The following is a 22,077-nucleotide window of genomic DNA, read 5'->3' as shown; positions in this document are numbered from 1 at the left end:
TTCTTTCATAAGAATATCATAATAGAAGAAATATGAAAGTATCTTTATCCAGTTAATTTGTATTCGTGTTTGTTTTCTTGCTGTGATGTTGAGTGTCTGGTTTTAATTTCTGGATTTAACAAAATGCTTTATTTATTTACCAACTTTGTGAAGGTTCCTGGAACATTTAAAAAAATATGTGCAAAAAAATTAAAACAAAAGGGACAAGAATCCATTTCTGTTTGATCTTTATTGGAGAAGTGAAATAATGTATATAACATTAATAAGATTATCCATACACAAATGGATCCCCAAAGCCTCAATAAATGTACTAATTACAAATAATACTTGTGAGAAAATTAGATCATGACAAGTAAAGGATGAAGGGGGGGAATGTATTCATACGCTCCCTGAGTCCTGGGTGATACTCCCCTCTGTGTGTGTGTGTGTTGATGAATGAATGAATAAATGAATGAATGAATAATGTATGATTGGAAATGTACGCTTTACTACATTTTTGATACATTTACTAGATCACAACATGTGTTTATCAGGATCACAAGCAGGATGATAAGTGATGCTCCTGTGGCGGAAAAGGCAAAGAAAATACAGTTAATGAACCAATGAAAGAGAAACAATTCTCAACAATATTATCTGAATCAAAGCTACTTTTGAGGACTTTTTTCATATTTCTCTGGGAATTTGGGGTTTTAGCAACTGGAGGTATTAAAAAAAAAACAGGTTGGGTATTTTATAGTCTCATTTTTTTGTAAATTAAGGCTTGGATTCATGACCTCAGTATTTCTAAAATTCTGGCTAAATCACAGTTATCATTACACACACTTGTTTACCTGTTGTGTGTCCATTATTAGAAGACCCAGCAGCTGTGGAGAGATAGAGAGAGACAACACATCACACTACACAACACAAACTGCAAACTGTCAGCTTGAGTGTCTTAATTTGAATGAGAGAAGCTAACAATGCTACAGTTTCTTATCTAAGTTATTTGTTTATTTCTATAATGAGAGAAGATCAAAATATCATAATATAACATGGTGTACTATACCTTTAACTTGAAACTCAGCAGTAAGGATCCCGCCACTTGGTTCTGCCTCAGATGTCAAACTTCTGGCTGTGCAGGGGCCCTTTAGGGAAGAAATAAAGGCAAAGCAAAAAATAAAGGAGACCGGATCAGGATATAAACAAACACATTTTGTAAGACTGAACTAAGTGTAACTAAACAGATTAGAGGGATGAACTTTTAATTTCCTTTTTAGTCCATTTGCATTTTTTTTCAACAAAGTTTTGAGTCCTTCCAAGCCTTTATAATCACTCTGGCTCAAATATCTTCCCCTCCATCAGGAAGTAAAGCAGCCAGTCGCAAGCTGAAATAAACATCTTGGTAGAGAAATGTCACTATCGATTAAATAAAATAAACAGTATTCATTGCGAGGGCTGGAGGAACTTGAGTGATATCTCTAATGTCACAGTTCTAAAGTAGAAAACTACAAGCAATAGGTATATGGAATGAGACATATCTGCAACGCTTGAATGTTAGATATTATATAAACATGTTGTACTCACAGGCTGACAGATGAGCCTCTCTCCATCACAAACCTGGACCTCACAGTGAAGCCAGACAGTGGACACTTTCTCCAGCCGTTGGAAGCGGAAAGAGTTGAACTTGAACATGGAGCGGCTGTCTTTGGCGTTCTCAAAGATAGTTACAGTGTTGTCAGATGAGCAGCTGTTGAAAGACAGATGTTTTTTTTGTTTGTTTTTTTTTACCTAACAGTACTGTTGAATTTGTTGGAGAATTCATCCCATAATCAAGTGGAGTTAGAGAACTATTATTTCACATTCAACTACACTGTAAAACATCAGAGAGGAATTGAGTAGAATCAACTGATCTTTTATCATTAACTGAATGTTGTTAAAGGTTTATTCATTTCAAGTTAAGTCAACATACATTTTCTCATCGTCAGTTTCAGACAATGTCAGAACTTATACAAATAAGTTGACCTGCAGTCTTGTGACTTGAAATGATAATTTAATTTTATCTGCAGACTTCCCAGCATGCACCGGAGACCCTTTTAATATTTGTTACATCATGGTTGTTTCCTCAGATAAAAATGAAAACAATGCAAACCATGATAGATTGAATCTACTTCAGTCCCTACACTCATACACGTGACAACCACAGCTATAAAAGAAACGAGAAAATGTAAATTGAAGGCAAATCTTACAACAACCTATAACTATAACCGGCTGGTTTCTACCTGTGAGTGAACTTACAAATTTAGTTCAGTTAACATTTTTATTGTAGCAGGGGAACTTATGTTTTTAAGTTGAAAATGTTTTACATTGTACCTGTTAATGATGAGACTCCACCTCTTCCTGTCAGTGGAGTAAGGCGAAGGAGTGGCCCAGCAGTTGTTTATGACAACTTTGAATCTGAAAGGTAAAGTAAATGATAATAAAAAGATGGGTTAGCAATCTAGTGGCATCTGCTCTGTAGAATAGAACAGGAATATACAGCACTGTATGAATATAAACAAACTTTAAACTTCTGAATTTGTTAACGCACCTGTTACTTAGTCCTTTTGCCTCAATGCCGATGAAGACTTCAGAGCCGATCTCAGAGGTGTCGATTACATAGGGAGCATCTTTGGCATACAGGAACTTTGAATTCTAGAAAATATACACATTTTATTTGAATTTCTCATCAGTCTTTCATATGCATCTCATGGCCAGTAAAACTCAAATAACCTGTTAATGATACCTTTATTTTTCCTGACAGCTATTCGGCACAACATTCACTAAAAGATACGTCTAACAATAGCATTATTGCGTTAAACATGTTGCAAAAGGCTTCCACTGGAGAAAGTTAATCTATGAGCAGCTACTCACCGTGAACACGTTCATAGACAACTGTGATCTAAAAGTGCCTAAACTCCCGTTGTTGACATAAACTGTAGCCACTCTGGAAAAAGCAGAGGGTTTAGTAAAAACGCTGCAAGTCATTGGGTTAGTATGCACATATCTTTCACACAGAAACTGTGAGCGCCTCGTGTCCTGGATCGATGCTTACCTTTGGCTGAAAACAGCGTTATTAACCAGGTAGGCTGCTCGGTACATACAGCTGAAGGTGTAGTTGACCGGCTGGTTTCTAACTGTGAGCGAAGTATCGTTGGACACAATGGCGTTATAGAAGATGTACTTGGGGTCTTTGCCAGGCATGTACTGTGGAGAACAAGAGGACAACATCAGAAGGAAGAAAGAGCAGTGCATTTAAAGGGCCAGTTCACCCAGTGATATGTAGCCATTCAAACAGTTTTGGTTGTAATTGCCCAAGTTTTGAGTGTCCGGTGCTTTTCAAGCATTGAAAAAAATATTTTTTAAATTTAACAGCCGCATATCTTTCTACAAATAATGGCCTGGTTACTATGGATCAGAGGTGTTGTGGTGCATATAAGCAGGCTTATAGCCATGTCTCAGCAGGGCAATTTACTGTATATCTACCTAAAAATAGCCTGAGATGCATATCAGTGCACATCTTCCAGAGCAAGGCTGCAGCTGGGGCTGCAACTAACGATTATTCTCATTATTGATTAATCATTTTCCTGATTAATCGATTTGTTGCTTGATCAATAAAGTTTAAGAAAATGGTAAAAATGTCGACATCCCCGGAGCCAAAGATGCAACCTAAAATGTCTTGGTTTGTCCCAACCAACAGTCGAAAACCCAAAGATATACAGTTTACTGTTATAGAGGACTAAAGAAACCAGAGAACATTTACATTTAATAAGCTGAAAACAGAGAATTTTTACATTTTTTCTTTAAAAATAACTGATTAAATGATTAATCAATAATCAACATATTTGCAGATTAATTTTCTACCGATTGACTTATCGATTAATCGGCTAATTGTTGCAGTTTTCTTGTAATCTGTGGAATCTTGCTGTGCACAAGAGACTTTTGTTCCCTGACTTTAAACCTTTAGGGCAGTGCCTCCTCTAAGGCAAAACAAGTACAAGTCTAAAGGGGCCAGTATAGTTCAGCAGAAGTGCTTGTTGAACGGTCGAACAGCTTCAGAAACCTTCTCCTCCCCCACACCATTCTGACGTTGGAAATATAATTCTGTAACTTTCCGAAACTGATAATCAGAGAAGCCTTGCAGGGTTGGAATTTCTCCCTCAAGCTCTTTTTTCATTCTTTGCGCAACTATTTCAGTCACTTTTGAACAAACAATCACAACACTGTGATGAATGTCTTCCTGGAAAGACACTCTGAAAACCTGAGCCGTTATCCCCATTTTGGATCTTGGCCCTCTCTAATGAAAGCCGGCTTTTAAATGTGGCTTTCGAGTGTGGCAATCTGGAACAGCTACAAACACTTTTGCCTTGTCATATGCTAGCAACTAGTTCTTTCCGGGCAAAACTCGGCACTAAAACAGCACCAAACCTGGGAATGAGTGTTGTTTTAAGGACAAACTCAGGGAACAAAAGTGCCTTTCATTTCTGTATTTCTGTAGCCTGTGAGCCTCACAGAGGGGTATGAAATGGATGACTATAGTTAAAACAATAGTAATGAGAATAGAAACGAATACACCAAAACACATTGTTAAAGTTTGTCAAAAAGAAAAAACTGGCAACAATGACCGATGAACTAGAAGGAGACAATGAAAAGACTTTCTAATGCAGAAATAGTCTCTCTGAGAACTTTGATGCTGCTGAGGGTTTTTTTACATGGGATTTTTCAGCGCTGTGAGCGTGACTTTGACCTCTATTATGTTGGTGTGGAGACAGACATCTCAGAACTTGAACGAGTTAAATGAAAAACACCTGCGTGTCTCCATACAAAATATGTTTTTTGACCTTTTAATAGCCGTTCCGTGTCTCACCTCAGACTGTGTGCCGCAGTACGAGTGGTTTTTGGGTGTCAGATCTGGGATGATGAAGCGGTAGTAGCCTGGGCTGTGTATTCCAGTGTAACAGACCCCACCAAGGGACAGCTGGTCAATCTCCCAGCCGTATGGACATTCTGGGACGTTAGCAATGATGGCGTTGGGGAAGCATGACACCATAACATAGTCTGAAATAAGACGTAAACATAGAAATCATAGCAATAATCACTGTCTACTGTATATATGACATCTGTTGCATGTTTGTGTGCCTGGAAAACATATCCCTCCTCTGTTGTTCTTCCTCTTTTTCTCCCTTTTCTTCCTGTTAAAGTGTCTTTTGTTACATTTTTGCTCTTGTACAGACTGTAAAGCCCTTCTGAGACAAGTTTCTTGGATTTTGGTTGAAATAAATAAAAATTGACTTAAGCATGTTTGAGATAACGTTGTGCAAAAGTCAAACTCCCAATGAACCAGACAAATGATTGCTTGAAATCCCTGGGATCTGCAGGACGGCCAGTGTTTTGTGATGCTAATGTGTTACAAGCACATGAAGTAATTAGCCTACTAATCTTTGTACCATAGTGTTGTTACCTGCTTTTTGGGGAGAGCAGGTCCAAGCAACAGGCAACAGCATTAATAGTGCAGCGGTGGAGGCCATTATGTGACGCTGCAGAGAGATTTCAAATCATTATCTGATCACTAACAGATTATTTAAAGATAATATATAAAGTTGTAAGTCTGACTCACCTGTGTGGGAAAACACCTTGGTCTAGTTTGATGCCGGAGGCTCCTCATGGCTCTTCAACAGGTTACCAGCACCAGTGACTCTACAACTAACGTCCTGACAACTTGATGAGGCGTTTTATACTGTCACAGGTGAAGGTAATCAACTTTTATCCTTTCTCCCCATCTCCCCCCCACCCCCACCCCCCCATCCCAGCAGGACTGGTTTGAGAGCTCTATTGTGGGGCTGCTCACAAAAGCTTTCTGTGCTGGTCAGACATTGACTTTCAAATCACCAGCGTCTCTCGGGATTAGCACTCAGAGGGTTTAAGTCACCTTTTCTAGTATATGGATAATTTGTCAATTTTACAAAACAATTATGACTGGTATGAGGGTCATTAATGTATTTGATATATATTTTAGGGCTTCAACTTATGATTATTCTCATTATCAAATGAAATGTCGATCACTGTTTCCCAAAGCCCAAGATGCAACATCAAATATCCAACAGTCCACAACCCAAAGATATGATATATCATACAATCATAGAAAACTAAAGAAACCATTCACATTGAAGAAGCTGTAAAAAGAGAATTTAACTTTCTATTGATCGACTCGTTGTAGCTCTAATATATTTAGCATCATTGTGGCAGAGGACGATGAGACAGAAATTTCCACAGCTTCAAGGTCAAAATAAAGCTCACAGATATCAAAGTTATGATTAACTTTGCCAACAACTCAGGGATAATAGAATTTGCAGCATCCATCTCCATTTTTTCAAAATTTCACATATTTGCATGTATTTTTATATTTGCATCTGACCAGCGATAAAATACTGTAGGAATTGGTATGGACATAGATTTTAGTGTCATTTCTACGAGAATATCTAAAAGTGTAGCTGCATATTTGGTCATGTCACAAACAAATTTTGAGGACAGAACCTTAGGCGGACAGAGAAACAGGCAGCCCTGTTACTTCACTTTGTCCCCTTTGGCCAAAGAGGACAAAGCGAAGAAACAGAATGCCATTTAAGAAGCTAAATAGTGAAAACAGACATGTATGGATACCTCAAAATGTGATGCTAGCTCAGATAAGAGCTGGCGACACTAGTAACTAGTGCTCTTAAGTGGGGATGATAGGCCTGTGTTTTGCAGCATTCAGCAATATAAGGTTTCACACAGTCTTGAGCTATTAGATATCGCTTTTGTCTGCTAGTCTTGTTAGCCTCTTGTGTGTGTGAAACGTGCGTTCTCATTGACCCTTTACACCATGGATATTGGTTTATATCAAGCTACTTAAAGCCTCCATAACCTCATATTTACACTAGTTACCTGAGCACACATCATTTTTGATCTAGTTCATCTGACAGATTATCTTATTTTGCTTTTTGTCTACATCAAGTTTGTCAAGAAATCCAAATAAACTTTAGTAGCTCAAAGGAAAAATCAGCAAAGTTAGATATGATGACCAATGCACCAATAAAGTTTGAAATCTTTCTGTTTCACATGCAGTTCCATACAGAGAATCAAGTAGCTCCTTGCAAAGACTTAATGATAAGAGCTGTAAAACGATAGCCAAGAGGTTAGAAACTAATGTCCTTCACAGAACAATTCAAGTCACCCTGCAATTGAAGGGGCAAACTGCAGACGATTAGCATCTGAATGGAGCAACGGGGGAATTCGTAAGGGTTAGTTCGAGGAAGATACCGATCTAAGAGTGGGTCAAGGGACAGCTAGCGTTACAGCATCTGGTGATGCTAACAATCAGGAGCTGCGAAATTCCATCATGTTATGTAACCACGGGCCTATGATCCAAGAAACGTCCTCAGTGAGCTCAGAAGGAGACAGAGTCTGTTTGCATGTGTCGGTAAAGTCCACTTTGAGCTTTAAAGCGGTACTATAGACAAAGTCTATCTTCTGAAACAGCTGTGTAAGTTTGCAGCCGGCTTAGTTTCAATGTGGCTATGTTAGATTGTGAGATTTATTATTTTTTCTGTTGCTTCCAAGGGCCTCTGCTATTAAATTCTTCATTGTATGTGAAATTTCTATATGTTAAATATGCAGATTATGTTCAAAACTTTGCATTTGGCCCAATGCAACTTTCTCTTGGGGAAATAAAGGTGTGACTGATTTTTTGAGGGTGAAATATCACTCTCTTTCATTTTATTCTCTGTTTTCTTGTAAAATCATGACTTCATTCTTAAAATATTAGACCTTTTTTTTTTACTCATTACCTTTTTCTCTCAAAACATGTGAAAATACTTAATCTTGAAATGTGTTTTTCATCCCTAAAAGTGTGGCCCCAATACTCTCATACTTGTGTCTTCATTTATAACTTATTGCAACATAAATTGCTGAGATATTTAACATCCTTAGTTGAGCTCAGAGATAATAACCATGACACCAGATCACAGGAGAGGTTGGCTTTAAAAGTTCCTCATGTAAACTCTGAACTCTTAAGTTTTGTCAGCTGATATTCTTCATAATGTTTGTTTTAAGTAGTGTTTCTGTGAGTGTGTAGGACGATTGTTTTGTGATTGTGATGTGAATGAGCTGTCTTACTGTGATTCTGTATATATGTAACCTCTTCTCAGGACTCTCTTGCAAAAGAGATCTGGATCTCAATGCAATTTCCTGAATAATTAAAGCTTAAACAATAAATTAAATCTACCAAAGGAGTGTTAAAGTCATACTGAACCCAAAATCCATCCTTTGATTTTGAATTACTCACCTACTGTAGACTGAAACAAGGAGTTTTGACACACTGTTTTATATTTTGGTTTAATTTGTATATAATCATTGAAAAACACCTGTATGTTCACCACAAGAGAGCAGCAAACCTTTCCTTCAACAATATCATGCTTGTGTGTGTGTGTGTATGAGCACAGTAAGTTGAATTTTTAAAAAAGGAAGATATGGTCATTGCTTTTGAAAAAGATTTCTTTTATTCATTAAATTGAAGGAGAATAGACATTTATAGATATAATCAAAGATCACTAAATGCATGAAGAAGATACTGTATAAGACACCATGGCTACATACAGTAGTGCTTTTGTTAAAATGTACAAAATGAAACAATAAAAAAAAATCCTTGCTGTAAGAGTCTAGGGAAATACGTACATTTCTTTATGTACAATCATATACAACATATTTACATAATAAATAGATTTAGTATTGAGACTGGCATCAAGGTTTGGGCACTTGGCAGGTCCAACTTGTACGGTCTGGTTGGTAAATAAAATCCCTCCTGAAAGACAAACAAGGTGAGGTTGAGCCTGGTAAATCATGTGATTTAGTATGAAAACTTGCAAATATATTGAACGTTTAAAACAGGACGTTTTAAGCATATAGAGTATATATATATAACAAAACATCCTATAAGATGGTTTTCAGTGAGTTACAAGTTGTTCTCCTTTGCCATGTTGGATGAAAAAAAAGGTGTTAAAGCTTAAATAACTGTTGCATATACATTAAGCTTGTTATGCATTTAATAATATCAGCAACTATTTCTTAATAGACATGACAGCAAGTTTTACATCTTTCGTTATACCAGGGATGGTGGCCCTGTTGACCCCACTCCCCACCACCACCTCCGTTAACAATTTGTGCTTTGGGGTTTTCTGTCTGTCAGTTACTTTGAGTCTCTTTGACAAATGCTTGGAATAAAAAAGACGATAGATTAACAATAACTGTGACCATTAGATCTTTCCCATCTATCCACACTCCACCTCTATAAACTTTGTTTGCACAATATGAACTAAAACAAAGTCTTAAAACAACATTTTGAGGTCAAATTCCCTAACCAATTTGCAATTTATCAAATTTTGTACAACCATTTGACAAATAGAGACCCTAGTGGGAATCTGGGCACTTAAAATAATCCAGTTTTGTTTAGATGTATTTTGAGTGAATCATTTCAGCTGATAGCCTTCAAAAAACAGTATGTGCACATTTCATACAATTACCAGCCACAGAGGCAGCTGTATTCATTTGCTGTACTTACTCTCTCCAGTGTGGTGCCCTGTTTTCACGACACAGCAGCCCCTCATCACACGGGCAAATCTGGTTTATGCTGAAGGCCAGGCCGCCATCTGGCACATAGCAGCTCTCACCGCGGATCAGCCGTCTCTTGCACACCAGCTCACCGTGGTGTCGGGCGCAGCACATAGATGCCCCACAATCCCTGTTGACTTTACACCTGGCACCTGGATGACAAGAATCATCTTTAATCTCTGAACAGTTTATTTCATGAATGGTTGATTGGGTCATAAATAAATAGTTTAAAAATTAACTCCAGCCTTGACACTGCAGAGATGCACTCTTACCCTCTTGTCCATTGGGGATGCTGCGGTGGCATTTCCCAAACATGCAGTTGAGCCCACGGACACACTGGGCGTCCCTCCGACAGTAGTGGCCCTCCCCTCGTAGGGGCACACAAAGACCAAAGTGGCGATCACAGGAGAAACCGCGCCCACATGCCCTGTCGTGGTCACACACAGCCTGAAGAAAAGAGTGGAATATATTAAAACTTGAAAGACTTCCTTTAAATAATGTCCAAAATTTAAGTTGTAACAGCAGTTTCCTGAAAATAGTTATGTAAAGACTTCACTGTCTTGCGCTTGTGCAAAAGTAACCACCTCACACTTTACATATAAGTAGAGAGAAGTAACACTGACTTAGGGAGCAACTTTTCTCGACGCACACTTTGTGACAGAATGTGTTTTCCTGTTCAGCTGCAGTGGAAAGATCGTAACAAAAAGAGGGAATTTGGCACTAAAAAAGACAGTGACTTTGAAAGATATTGACTCGATTTGATTAATTTGGGCAGCTGAAACTTCATATTAGCTTCAAATAAACTTTAAAATTAGTTTTTGCACAGAGGGATGGATTTTGTCTCCCATCACTAACACTGAAAGTGCATTATGAAGGGATCTTCTAATGACTATTATGACCAGGAGGAATGATTACATTAAGAAAAATATGTGTCAGTGTTTGTTTGGGTGCCTGACTGTTCTTTTAGGACTGACTTGAACATTTGTGAACCTATCCTTTAAGAAGAAATATTTTACTACACAAAAATAGAACTGCCTGTGCCCAAAGGAATATTCGTGTATGTATGTACATGTAATACACATTAAAGTCTATTGCTCAGTGTGTTTTTGAGGATTAAATAAAGGTTGAAATTTATTCAAGAGCAGCATTATATTCCTGTACAGTATCCAGTATCTTACCGTGGTTGCTTTAGCTACAGGGACACTTTCTCTAAGTGCCTTTGCTCCTTCTTTGGGAGGACTGTGAGGCATGTTGAGCATCCAGGCCCATATGTGTGCATCGGTCCAGGAGAAGCTGATACACAGGCAGATCATCCACAGATTCCCCAACATCTCCATGCAACAAAAAAAATAAAAAATAAAAAATAAAAAAGTGTGAGAAACTGAAATCAAGTAGGCTGGGTGACTCACACAGAAAGGAAAATTGAGTCAGTTGTTGATGACTCCACAACAAAATAACAGTTTTGTTTTTGTGTTCTATCGAGATGGAAAAGTCCCACTTAATGTGTAGAAAGTCAGGACTGCAGGGATCCATGCAGTGACAGTGGTTGGCACCTCTTCCAGTGTGACTTTTATAGGTCATCAGGGCTTGACCCCCCCCCCACCCTCCCCACCTAGCTGTTTGTCCAAACAACAGGGTAGGAGGAGACAATTAGTTGTTAATGGATTAACTAAATTGCCCTGGTCGCCCCCCGCAGCCAGAAAATAGTGGCAAAATGACCAGTCGTGGAGCAGGGAGAAAGGGAAAGAAGGGAGATGGGGCCGGGAGGGGATGGATGGACGTGATGGGCTGACAACAGCTTCACACAATAGAGCCGAGACAAGCACCACCTCTGTGTGGTTATCTCAGAGAGTCAGACAAACAAACGAGGAGGACAAAAGCAGACAAATACATGTCATGTTTCACTGCTCACTGAGTGACAGGTAAAGCCACTGTGGGACCTGGCCCCCAAACACTCCTGGCCCCGACCTCGACCGCCCCCCCTTACCCTATCCCTCTTCAGACCCCACGCTGAGAGCAATTTGCAGAAGTGCACCCCGCAGACGACCCCATGATCTCATTAAATGTAATTACCATCAGCGATTAGTTCTCAGGGGGAGAAGGGGAGTGAGTGGAGGGGAGACAAGTTGCTGTTGGGAAACAAACATTCATTTTTGCACATTTTTGCATATTTATCTAGCATTTCTGATATCTTTTTACTTGCTCAAAAGGAATAAGACCACAAATCACTCCAACTATAATCCATTACAATAAAAAAGAGGGTAGTAACTTTGATATCCTGAAAAATTTCAGATTCTGTATCTTGAGATGCAATGATTCCTTGAAGTCAAGGGTTTGATAATATGCTGTCAGTGTGGCTTTAAAATAAACAAAAGAAGAAGACAAAGAAGTTTTGTGACTGTTACGCTAAATATCAGCTGATATACTGTAGGAATCATTTCCCAAGTTAAGACAGTTGATAAAATGATTTTACTCCTAGATCTTAAAGTAGGGCGGAATATTTATCACTATGAGAATTTTTTAGGACTGTTTTCTTTATCTGAGACAATAAGTACAGGCCCTGGTCTAAGAGATGGCAGTGGTCAAAGGACTGTTTTGGCTATTTAGCACCAAATGGGCTAACCTGCGGAAGTGTATTGCTGCCACTATGACACAAAACAATTGCTCTGTTTTTTGTTATATATTACCATAACAAGATAGTTTTGCAATATAACAAGATAAAGTGGTATGTTATTATTACATGAAAAGTTTCCTGTTAAAACTGAACAATTTTATATGTACGGATAAGGAGAAAAGTATGTAATTATAACATGAAACTATATTGTTATAACGTGAGAAGGATTGTGTTAAAACAAGAAAAACATTTTTGTTATAACAAGAAACAACAACAGAGCACATTTTCTCTCATCGTGGCAGCAATACTCTGCCGTGTAACCTGAAAATCCTCTTTCTGGCAAAACAACAGGACTCACAGGAGGTGTTGAAGTTTCAGCTTTTGCCCAAGCTTAGTGATTCACGCAGATACAATTTCATACACAGCATGTTGGACAAAGCAAATATCCATGGCAAAACACAAACTACAGATGGAGATTACCTCACATAAATCTACATGATAGGGCAAAGCGGAAAACAGCTATAAACTTTTGTTTGTTTTCATTGACCATGTAAGTGTTGTCAAGCACATCCTATCAATTTAAGAATCTTTCTCTGTGCTCATTCATCAAGTTCCTTCTCATCAGAACAGCTTGGCTCAAGAAGTACTGACTTGAAATTCTTGGATGTGAGAAGTTTAAAGAGCGAGTGTGGGTCGATACATGTCCTTGTAAGACCTGCACTACATCTAATTCAGGTAGGATCTGAACCCTCCATGCTACTTTAAGTTATGATCACACTGGAGATGTCCATTTACTGTGGGAAGAGTGAGAGATGATCTCTCCAACAAAGGCTGAACTTTATTTTGTTTAACCATAACTTCTGTGTTAATTCAAACTCAAACTGTCTGAGCAGCTTTCCCCGACATTAGCATTCACTGTTTCGTTAGCATTCAGTATTTTCACTCAGACTGAGATGCCTGGATAATTGTTAGTAATTTACATATTCTAAGTGGCAGACAGCACAGATCCGTTGTGTAGATATTGCAGCTATCTTAGCTCCAGGTACTTAAGTCCTTATCAAAACAGGCTAACACAGACTAATGACGTAATTGGCTGTCAATTAGAAGGCACAATAGCAGCAACTGGATCAATTAGCAATATGTAAATAAGTATTGTATCATGATTATGCAGCCATATGAGAAGTTTAACTGTTCTGATTTATGTGTATTGATTTATGTGTATAAATGAAACAATGGAATACGTTTTTCTCCATCCCAGTTACCTTTTTTGAGTCACAAAGATTTCTAAGTAAGATTCAAAATTCCTGCAGATTCAGCATCAGCATCCTATTCACTTGAATGGGAAAATGGTCTCAGACTTTTGGACCTTACTGCAGCCAATATTTTGAAACTTGTATACTGGAACCTTAGTCGGACATTTGGGGAAAACTTGTGATGATTATACATCATTTAAAAATTCCCCTCACTCCCTAATGAGGTGGTTTTGGATTCCCAGCACTGCATTTTGCAACACTCAGACTCCAACTCTAACTTTACTTTTTATGTTTCTCCAAACACGTATTCTTGTTCTACATCTGTACTTACAGCAAGGTATCCCCCCCTTTCATTTACCCAACGGCAATGGCAGATAACTGTCTCCACACAGTCCTTAACATGCTCTCCCAGTGTTAATGACTCTGCTAATGACGTTGTAATGAATGTGCTTGCTGTCACAATCAACATAACCGTGGGTCTTGCAATTAGGGACTAACAAAAACTACGGGCAGGGTGATGTTTGTCCATTGTAATGGACCTTGACCCCCCACAGGGAGCTATGAATAGTTGAAGGCATGAGGAGCCTGCCTTCCCATCACCAAAAAAAACATGTTCAGTGCTGGAATGGATGGACGATTGGAAATGAGTCCCAGTGAGTGAATGTGTATTCAGGGAGTTGAAGAACAATGGGGTAAATGTTTGGTTCTCCAGGATTCAATATGTAGTTTCAGTATTACACTGCTAGGGTGTTGTTTTCCTGATATAGAAGATGCCAGCTTCTTAGGCTAATGAATAATTATAGATAGGGGAGGGTGAAGGGATTATAGGCAGTTAGTGTTATGTTAATTGGGCTATTTGTTCTTAGGTTATGTGCCAGTATGCTTTTCCGAAGAGGAGGGATCTCTGTTAATGCGCACTAAAAGTTTGGTTTGTCAGTGGTGGTGATGGTGGTAGAATAGAGAGCTTTACAATTTATGAGAGGGATACAGAAACACTCAGCTTTAATCACTTATTTATATTGGTATCATAAACAAAATAAGAATCTGACAGGTTATACATAATCTATTATAAACAAGGCTAAGAGTCTACAGTCATGCTAGCGGGGTACATGCTGATGCGAAACAGGTGCGATCTTTATCAAGATCATCAAGTACAACTGAAGCCAATTGGATGTAATTCGTTTTGCAAGTATTTAGTATACTTAGTCCAAAGTATTGGATAAACAGAAATTTTTGCCCGGAGGATGGGGAAAGGTCTGGGGATCACCATCTGTACCAAATTTCATGGTGATCCATCAAAGCGGTTGAGATATTTCGATCTGGACCAAAGTGGTGGACCAACCAACGGACAATCCCTACCTTTGATTTAAAACAATGTTTTTCAAATACTTAACAATGGTACCAATCTTCATACAATATATGTATGGTCATATATAGGTGTCTTAATTAACATTGCTGCAACTGGGAATAAATTTAGACAAATGGCCCACATTGGAATCGCTCAGTGTTGTCATTTTGCCGGTGTCTGGCTGCAGCTCTGTAATACTCCTGGCAATGTGAATGTCAGCATTTGAGCACACAGCGTTCTAACGTTTACTCTCTAAATTGAAGTCACATTTTAAAACAATGTGCTAGAAATACCCCAGTGCCATTTAATGTGTTAGTGGTCAGACATTCCATACCACAGGCGGAGCTGTTTTAAGTGAAGTGAAGGGTGAAATTAAGCCAGAAAATGCTAACAGAAAGCAAATATTGCCCTTAAACACTTTTAAGTAGAGCTTATAATCAATAAATGGCACTAGAAATGTCAAGGTTGCGTGTAAAATGCAGTTTCACTCATGTTTTCTGCAGCTGTAGAAAATTGTCAAGATTTGATTAGTCTGTCTTTGATTGATGTGTCATATCTTAACAAATGCGATCATTCATCTTTCATCCTATATCTTCTGTAACTCCTTTTTTGTATCTTAAACAATCTGGTTCCAGACTATGGAACAAAAACGCCAGAAATGTACATATTGTTTAGACACCTACAGAGCTCTGCTGGCATATTATATAAGTAGTAGTATTATTAAACATGGGGATAGTAAAAATAGTAGTTTCAAAAAAAGAGCACTAGAATCTACAAAATCATGCAGCCAAAATAAAACTCAACATGTTGTTTTATATCAGATCTTATGGCCTTGTCACACCAGAAAGTGGCACAACAAAATTTTAATCAATACATCCTCACAAAATAGGCAGTGGAAGAGGCTGAGATTGTAGCCGATGTGCTAACCACTAACATGCTATCAAGATAGAAACATATTAGCACTAGTCAGTCAGAATAGCTTTCCAAGCTTCTATCCATTTTCTCTGTGCTGAGCCGTTTACTCTCCCTGGTATTTTGCTGTCAAGATTGTCAAAGTTGAGTCAAGTATAAATTTTTATTGATATAGCGCCAAATCACAACAAAAGTTACCATGACACTTCACATAGAGCATGTCAAGAGCGTACTCTTTAATCTACAGAGATCCAACATTCCCACATGAGCAAGCACTTGGCAACGACAGCAAGGAAAAACTTCCCTTTAACGGGAAGAAACCTCAAACAGTACCAGGCTCTAGGGGGGGCGGCCATCTGCCTCCACTGGTAGGGTTGACAAAGAAAGAGGGAGGGGGAGAGAGGAGAGAGATTGAACTGTATTATCCTTTATGTTATGGCAATATTTTTCATCTGTATATGTGATTATTCAAAGTGAATGTAATTATACAGTAGAGCATAGACACACACACACACACACACACACACAGTGGTCTAAGGACTAATTGTAAGGTTAGATTGGCCGAATCTTCAATCATCCAACAATCTTTCACAAACACACACAAACAAACATGCCCCCCAAAAAAACAAAGAAAACACCACAAACACACACACAAACCACATGTTTAATGTTTTCTGCCATTTTGTTGTTCTTTGTATTTATTCATTTATTTTATTTTATTTAATGAATTGTATTATCCTTGATGCTTTGACAATATTGTTCATCTGACATTCTTGCCAATAAAGCTTACTGAATTGAATAGAAATTTGAGAGAGAGAGAGAGAGAGAGAGAGAGAGAGAGAGAGAGAGAGAAAGATGCACAGCAACAATAATAACATTAACAACTATAATAATAATAATAGAATTATGATTATACATTATTTCCTTCAGTAAAGATTACAGAAAAGGGAAAAAGCTCTCTGAGCTAGCAAGTTAGGAAGTCTGTTAGCTCAGATGCTAATGGGAAAATACATTCACATTCAACATCTGTATTTGTACCATCAACACTTCTCTCCTGTCTGCAAACCATTTCTCTTTTGTGGAGTAGACCTTTGAATAAATGAGAGGATTAATGGCTAATGAGCTCTTGTTCATTTGCCATGACCACAATCTTCCCCCAATCTTAACTTTCTTCTTATTGTAGACAGAAAGAATTTGAAAAACCTTGGCACTTAACATTATGTGATTCTGAAGAATCGTCCAATATTGATATTGTATCCGTGTGAACCAGAATACACTGGGCCACTTCTTGACTATAAATTCTTGATGTAGCCCGATCAATCCCTACAGTATCACAAAATTATGTGCAATATTTATCAGCCTTTCTCAGACTTATTACAAAAATTGAAGTACTTCTTTTGGTTACTTTGTCATCACAGTCAATAGTTGAGTTCCCTTAACCAATCAGTCTGGAATGATGCAGTAATGTCTACTCTAACCACTAACTGTGGATTGTCTCAAAAGTGAGGTATCTTTATCTGTGTTAACATCTGTCTCTCCAACAATAAAGTTAATGACACTTAATGTTCATTGTCAGGTTATTTGTAAATGGGTCACTGCTGTTTTAGAGATCTAAAGGTAGAAACCTTGACTGTTTTTTGCTATATTTTAATGCAGAAAACAGTGAAAACAAGTAAAAGGGATGACTTACAACAAAGATCTTGAATTTGATTCATTTTGGAGTGGACAAGTATGCCATGTGCCCAGCTCAAACACAAGGAAACCACTACATGTAATGGCTTGTCAGCTTCCAGTAATGGCAATAAGCCTGGCTTGCTGACTCCACATCTGTCCTTTACGATTATTTAGACATGATGGCAGTAATCCTTTAAAAACACATTTTTTGACAAGAACTTGTAGTGTTAACATTAATCACAATAAAACGTGTTCATTGTTTTGGGTCCATAGACAAATAGATCAATAGATAAATGCACTACCTCATCATTAAATACAGTATAACCAAAGCTGTCTTTTATTTTAGCCTCAGAGGTTTGAACTGCATTTCTGGTCAGGTTTAAATAATGTTCTCTATAACCTGTTTCCAATTGGAACAAGACAGAGGAGTGTGACTCCCACTATAATGGGAAACAGCCCTGTGTCTTCTTTGTGCCAGGTAAAAAAAAAAAAAAAAAGGAAGACGAGAATCTGGAGCAAGGGTCACTGCAGGCCAATAGTTGCAAATCAAGCCATTCCCCACTGTTATGATTTTAAAATCACAGCAAATGGTATTCAAGGAAACTGGCCTGTCAAATATTCAGGATCACAGGAGAAAACATACTTTGTGGGGCGATGAATTTGAGAGGTTCCTTTTCCACTTCTTCTGCCCATCTGTCTTTCTTGACTCCTCATCATGGTTCAGTGCAACTGTGAATCCCCCTTGTGCTTTTAGTTGTGTGTGTGTTATGTGACTTTTTGGCACTCCAACCCCGAGAAAATTAGTACTCTCCCTCTCTGCTGTGACGTTTGACCATATTTTTCCTGTGAAAATTAAATCCCAATGACGTTGCTATAATTGGATCAATGCATCACTTGGGTTACAAGCTTTGTTTGGTTTCAATTGTTTTGCTAAAACTTTTTCTATCCACAAATGGGTGACAAATTAAAGGAAAAACAACATCAAATGTCTTAAGTAAGAGCTCCCCTGGGGTCACATGGTAGGAAAAAAAAACTTAATGTGTAAATCCGTGAAACGGATTTATAATCGAACACACAATTATCCTTGGTCGGGAGAGGTTGCTGCAATATTTTCTCTTTCTGATTTGACTTTTATTTTCAGTTATAACTTGCAGTGTAATGTAAATACAGTCAAACAAAAAATATTAAAGATCTATAAGGGTAGGGAAGGAAGATATTTGTAAGAAGCTAAAGCTTAGAAACTACATTCAAATCAAAGACGATTATTGTACAGAACCATATATGAAGCTACATTTACAGAGAAGCCAAAGGTCCTTGTGTGCTCAGTTAAGAACTAGTACTTTACCACTGGTGTTTGAAGTAGGCAGATATAAATATATTCCCAAAAACATTTATGTGTTTTTTGTGATCTTGGTGCTGTCGAGGATGAATTTCGTTTTGTATTTAATTGCCCTTTGTACAATGACTTGAGGAATTGTTTGTTTGAAAAGATCCAAATGAAAAACCCTGGTTTGTTTTGGTTGTCTGATGTGTTGAGTTGGCTTTTTAATATGAAGATTTTTGTTCTAGCGAGATTTATAGGAGATGCTTGGCAGCTGACAGAGAACACTGTATCCATCATAATGGGACTTTCCTCCCATGTAAACTAAATGTTCCGAAATGCTCTCGTTTCTGAATTTGTGGAATTGTATATTATGATCTGTCATGTGGCCATCCTGGTTATTACTGTCTAGTGTCTTGTAAGCCCATATGGGCTGAGCACCAGAAAGGTGCAGGACACTTAAACAATTCAATCAATCAATGTAAACTGTGCCCTTGGATTCATAATCCATGCCCATGGATTACATGCCCTCTTTTGGCTTTTTTTGGCAAACATGGTGGTCCTCCCTTGATTTAAATTGAATCTGGGATTGTAATTTTAAGTGGATCTCAGAGTTTTTCATTTGAAGAGTTTTAAAAAAAAAACAAAAAAAAAAACAGCTTGGTGTGAAATTTGACTTTTGTGTGAAAAGTAAGGATGTCAAAAAATAATCAGATAGATGGAAGCATGTTAACACCAACATACAGGCCTATTTTGGAACCAATATGATGACAAAAAAAATCAAAACCATTGGGAGAACCTATAAAAGCTCACTGAATGGGCTGTTACAAAGCTCCTTTTATACAGCCTGTTTACAGCGGGAACGCTGCGCCTTTATTCTGCCTCACTGTTCTGTATAAAAAGGTACGGACTCAGTATGGGGGGGGGGGGTAGAGTTGCTCTGTCAAGAAGCCGGATCCAGAGGTAGTCACAGAGCCGGATGGACTGTGTGTGTAAAAGGGACAGCCAGCGTGGCGGGACAGGGAGGTGACGCTGTTGTATTACACGTCACGCTTCTGAATCTTGAACGCTATCAGCGTAAACAAGCAAAGCGACTTAATGACGGATCTTCTTTACGGCTATAATGCGGGATCTCTGTAAAAAAGAGCCTACAGGTAGTTACAGAGAGATATTGAGCATACAATTCCCGCTCAGAATTCAGACACTCAAATAAAATGGCGGAGAGTAATGTTAGCAAGCACTACGAGGAAGTGATTTTGGACACATCCTTAGAGTACATCCACACTAAGCCATTTTTTTCACATCTAAAAACAGAGCTTTTTGAAAACCGTCTCCAGAGTGGATGAATCTAAAAACGACAACCTTGTGTTTCAGTGCGAACAGGGAAAAATTGGGCTTTTTGAAAAGAACTTTGGACACTTCCTATTGCTGCGGCTTCATAATGAAAGTGTTCAACTAGTGAACCACAAGATGTTTTTTATTGTGGAACAATTGAGAAATTTAGTTTAAATTTAATGCATTTGTCGCAAGGTGAGCTCAGAAGCATCTACAAAATGAAATATGGTAATTTCTGGTGCTTTATATCAGAAGTATTTGCAAACAGCGACACAACAATATTGACTTTCTGTTGCATTTCTAACAGAGTAGCTGCTCAAGAAGTGTTTGCTGCCTCCAGTGGTCAATACACGTCAATTAATTTGGAACAGAACACTGGGAACTTTATATTTACGAGACACAGGTGTCTCCAAATCAACAACGGCTGAAGTTTCAAGGATTTCCCCTAACTTTTTGAAACTTAAAACAGTTCGCAGCTGAGTTTCAAAACATCAACACTGAGTCAGCAGGAAATTCTGAGGTTTGGCAACGATATCGGATGTCGTAACAAAATTAGCGAATGTACTTTTTATACATGATACACGCATGAAAGCAAGTTCAGACTAGAACATTGGATCTACATGTTTAGTCTGTCTCTGAACACATTTTCAATCAAAAACTCCCACTGATGTCAAAGTTCGACTAGCACATCTGTGTTGTTACTGGAGTGCCAAAACTCATTCAGAGTTTTGGCCTAATAGTGGCATCTCATGAACAAGTAGGGAGTAAGTAAACCCAGACACATGAGGGAAAAAAACACCCCCACACACAGATGAAGCTCAAAAAATCACAGACAGGAATTTAGAAATTTAAAGAAAGAAATAACTCCCCAAATGGAATAGTACTAGCTATAGGCTCCTAAACTGTTTGGTATAGTTTTGGCCTGTTTTATGTCTGTACATGTATTTTTATGCACCACATTATTTTGGGTGTATTCTGGTACAGAATGAAGTCTTGTGCAGGGATTTTCTGACCTCTGTGGAGGCACATTTTATCATCCACAGCAGCTGTGTAAGAATTTGACAAAGCCTGTTCCTTTTCTACAAAGCACAGCACGATGCCTTGTCTCCTACCTGTCCACATGAACATAAGATTGACGGCTAGAGTGAATATCAAGGAATGGACAGAAACATTAGAGAAACATCAGGGGAGCTCAAAACATATTTCATTGTCAAGTGTTGTGAACAACTGTATATGTCAAAATTTGATACAGATATTTCATCATCCCATCCCACCGGGAGATCTGGTGGTTCTGGTGGTTATATTCTGTGTTTTCCTTATTGTCAACAAATCCGATGAAAAGAAAAATCAAAACCAACGCTGAGTTTATCCCACAAACAAATATCGTCTATGTAGCCAAAGCCTGAAATAGATTATTCCTCTGAGCTATACAGCTCCATTGTCCAAAAAAGATTAAAAACACATCAATTAATCACACCCCTGCAGTGGGTGACATGTTGCTTCTTTACCATGAACATAAGCACAGTAGTTTATTTTGAGTCAATCCCACATAAACCATCCTGCTGCTGTAAATACCAACAAGTCCTCCAAATTAAACGACCAAATACGCTGCTGACTATGCACCCAAGAACGACACACCAAAATCATTTGTCTGTGCGTTCCAAAACCATTTAAAAAATCACTGTTAAAAAATAATGATGTGACAATAAGGTCTGGTTAGGTTTAGGCACAAAAAACATTTGGTTAGGTTTAGGGAAAGATTTGGGTTAAAATGATCACTTTGTTAAGATTAGAGAAGCATTTGGTGTGAGTTAAAGTTCCTTATAGTTAACAATAATAACCACAGGATTATCGTTAGGGGACAATCGTAGTTACAGTTTTTAGAAGATTGTCACTTGCAAATGGCTGCGGGAAACAAACAGCGGCCTCATGTGGCAAAGTCCAAAGTTGAGTTCAGACA

The 22,077-nt window shown here is 38.2% G+C and overlaps 2 protein-coding genes across 4 annotated transcripts; both read right to left on the bottom strand.

The window, feature by feature from the left end:
- Positions 1-213: 213 nt before the first annotated feature.
- tectb (tectorin beta) lies at positions 214-7,528 on the bottom strand. Of its 2 annotated transcripts, none has more exons than XM_044337904.1 (11): positions 5,633-7,528; positions 5,477-5,552; positions 4,883-5,073; positions 3,071-3,222; positions 2,890-2,992; positions 2,567-2,670; positions 2,350-2,433; positions 1,564-1,726; positions 1,046-1,124; positions 831-863; positions 214-562 (listed from the first exon to the last, which is right to left on the bottom strand). In XM_044337904.1, exons 1-11 carry the CDS (start codon positions 5,678-5,680, stop codon positions 489-491), a joined length of 1,107 nt encoding a protein of 368 aa, XP_044193839.1. In that variant the 5' UTR covers positions 5,681-7,528; the 3' UTR covers positions 214-488. The 2 variants fall into 2 exon arrangements, with proteins under 2 accessions (XP_044193839.1, XP_044193840.1); XM_044337905.1 differs by having other exon boundaries at positions 2,890-2,962; positions 5,633-7,525.
- Positions 7,529-8,574: 1,046 nt separating this feature from the next.
- LOC122970720 (dickkopf-related protein 3-like) lies at positions 8,575-11,233 on the bottom strand. 2 transcript variants are annotated; one of them, XM_044336887.1, is made up of 4 exons: positions 10,839-11,233; positions 9,933-10,107; positions 9,611-9,812; positions 8,575-8,854 (listed from the first exon to the last, which is right to left on the bottom strand). In XM_044336887.1, exons 1-4 carry the CDS (start codon positions 10,995-10,997, stop codon positions 8,794-8,796), a joined length of 597 nt encoding a protein of 198 aa, XP_044192822.1. In that variant the 5' UTR covers positions 10,998-11,233; the 3' UTR covers positions 8,575-8,793. The 2 variants fall into 2 exon arrangements, with proteins under 2 accessions (XP_044192822.1, XP_044192823.1); XM_044336888.1 differs by lacking the exon at positions 8,575-8,854 and having other exon boundaries at positions 9,607-9,812.
- Between the last annotated feature and the right edge of the window lie 10,844 nt (positions 11,234-22,077).

This window comes from Thunnus albacares, chromosome 20, assembly GCF_914725855.1.
Source record: "Thunnus albacares chromosome 20, fThuAlb1.1, whole genome shotgun sequence".
Taxonomy (NCBI): Eukaryota; Metazoa; Chordata; class Actinopteri; order Scombriformes; family Scombridae; genus Thunnus; species Thunnus albacares.
The sequence above is the reverse complement of the archived record's forward strand: the minus strand, read 5'-3'. Positions and strand labels throughout refer to the sequence as shown.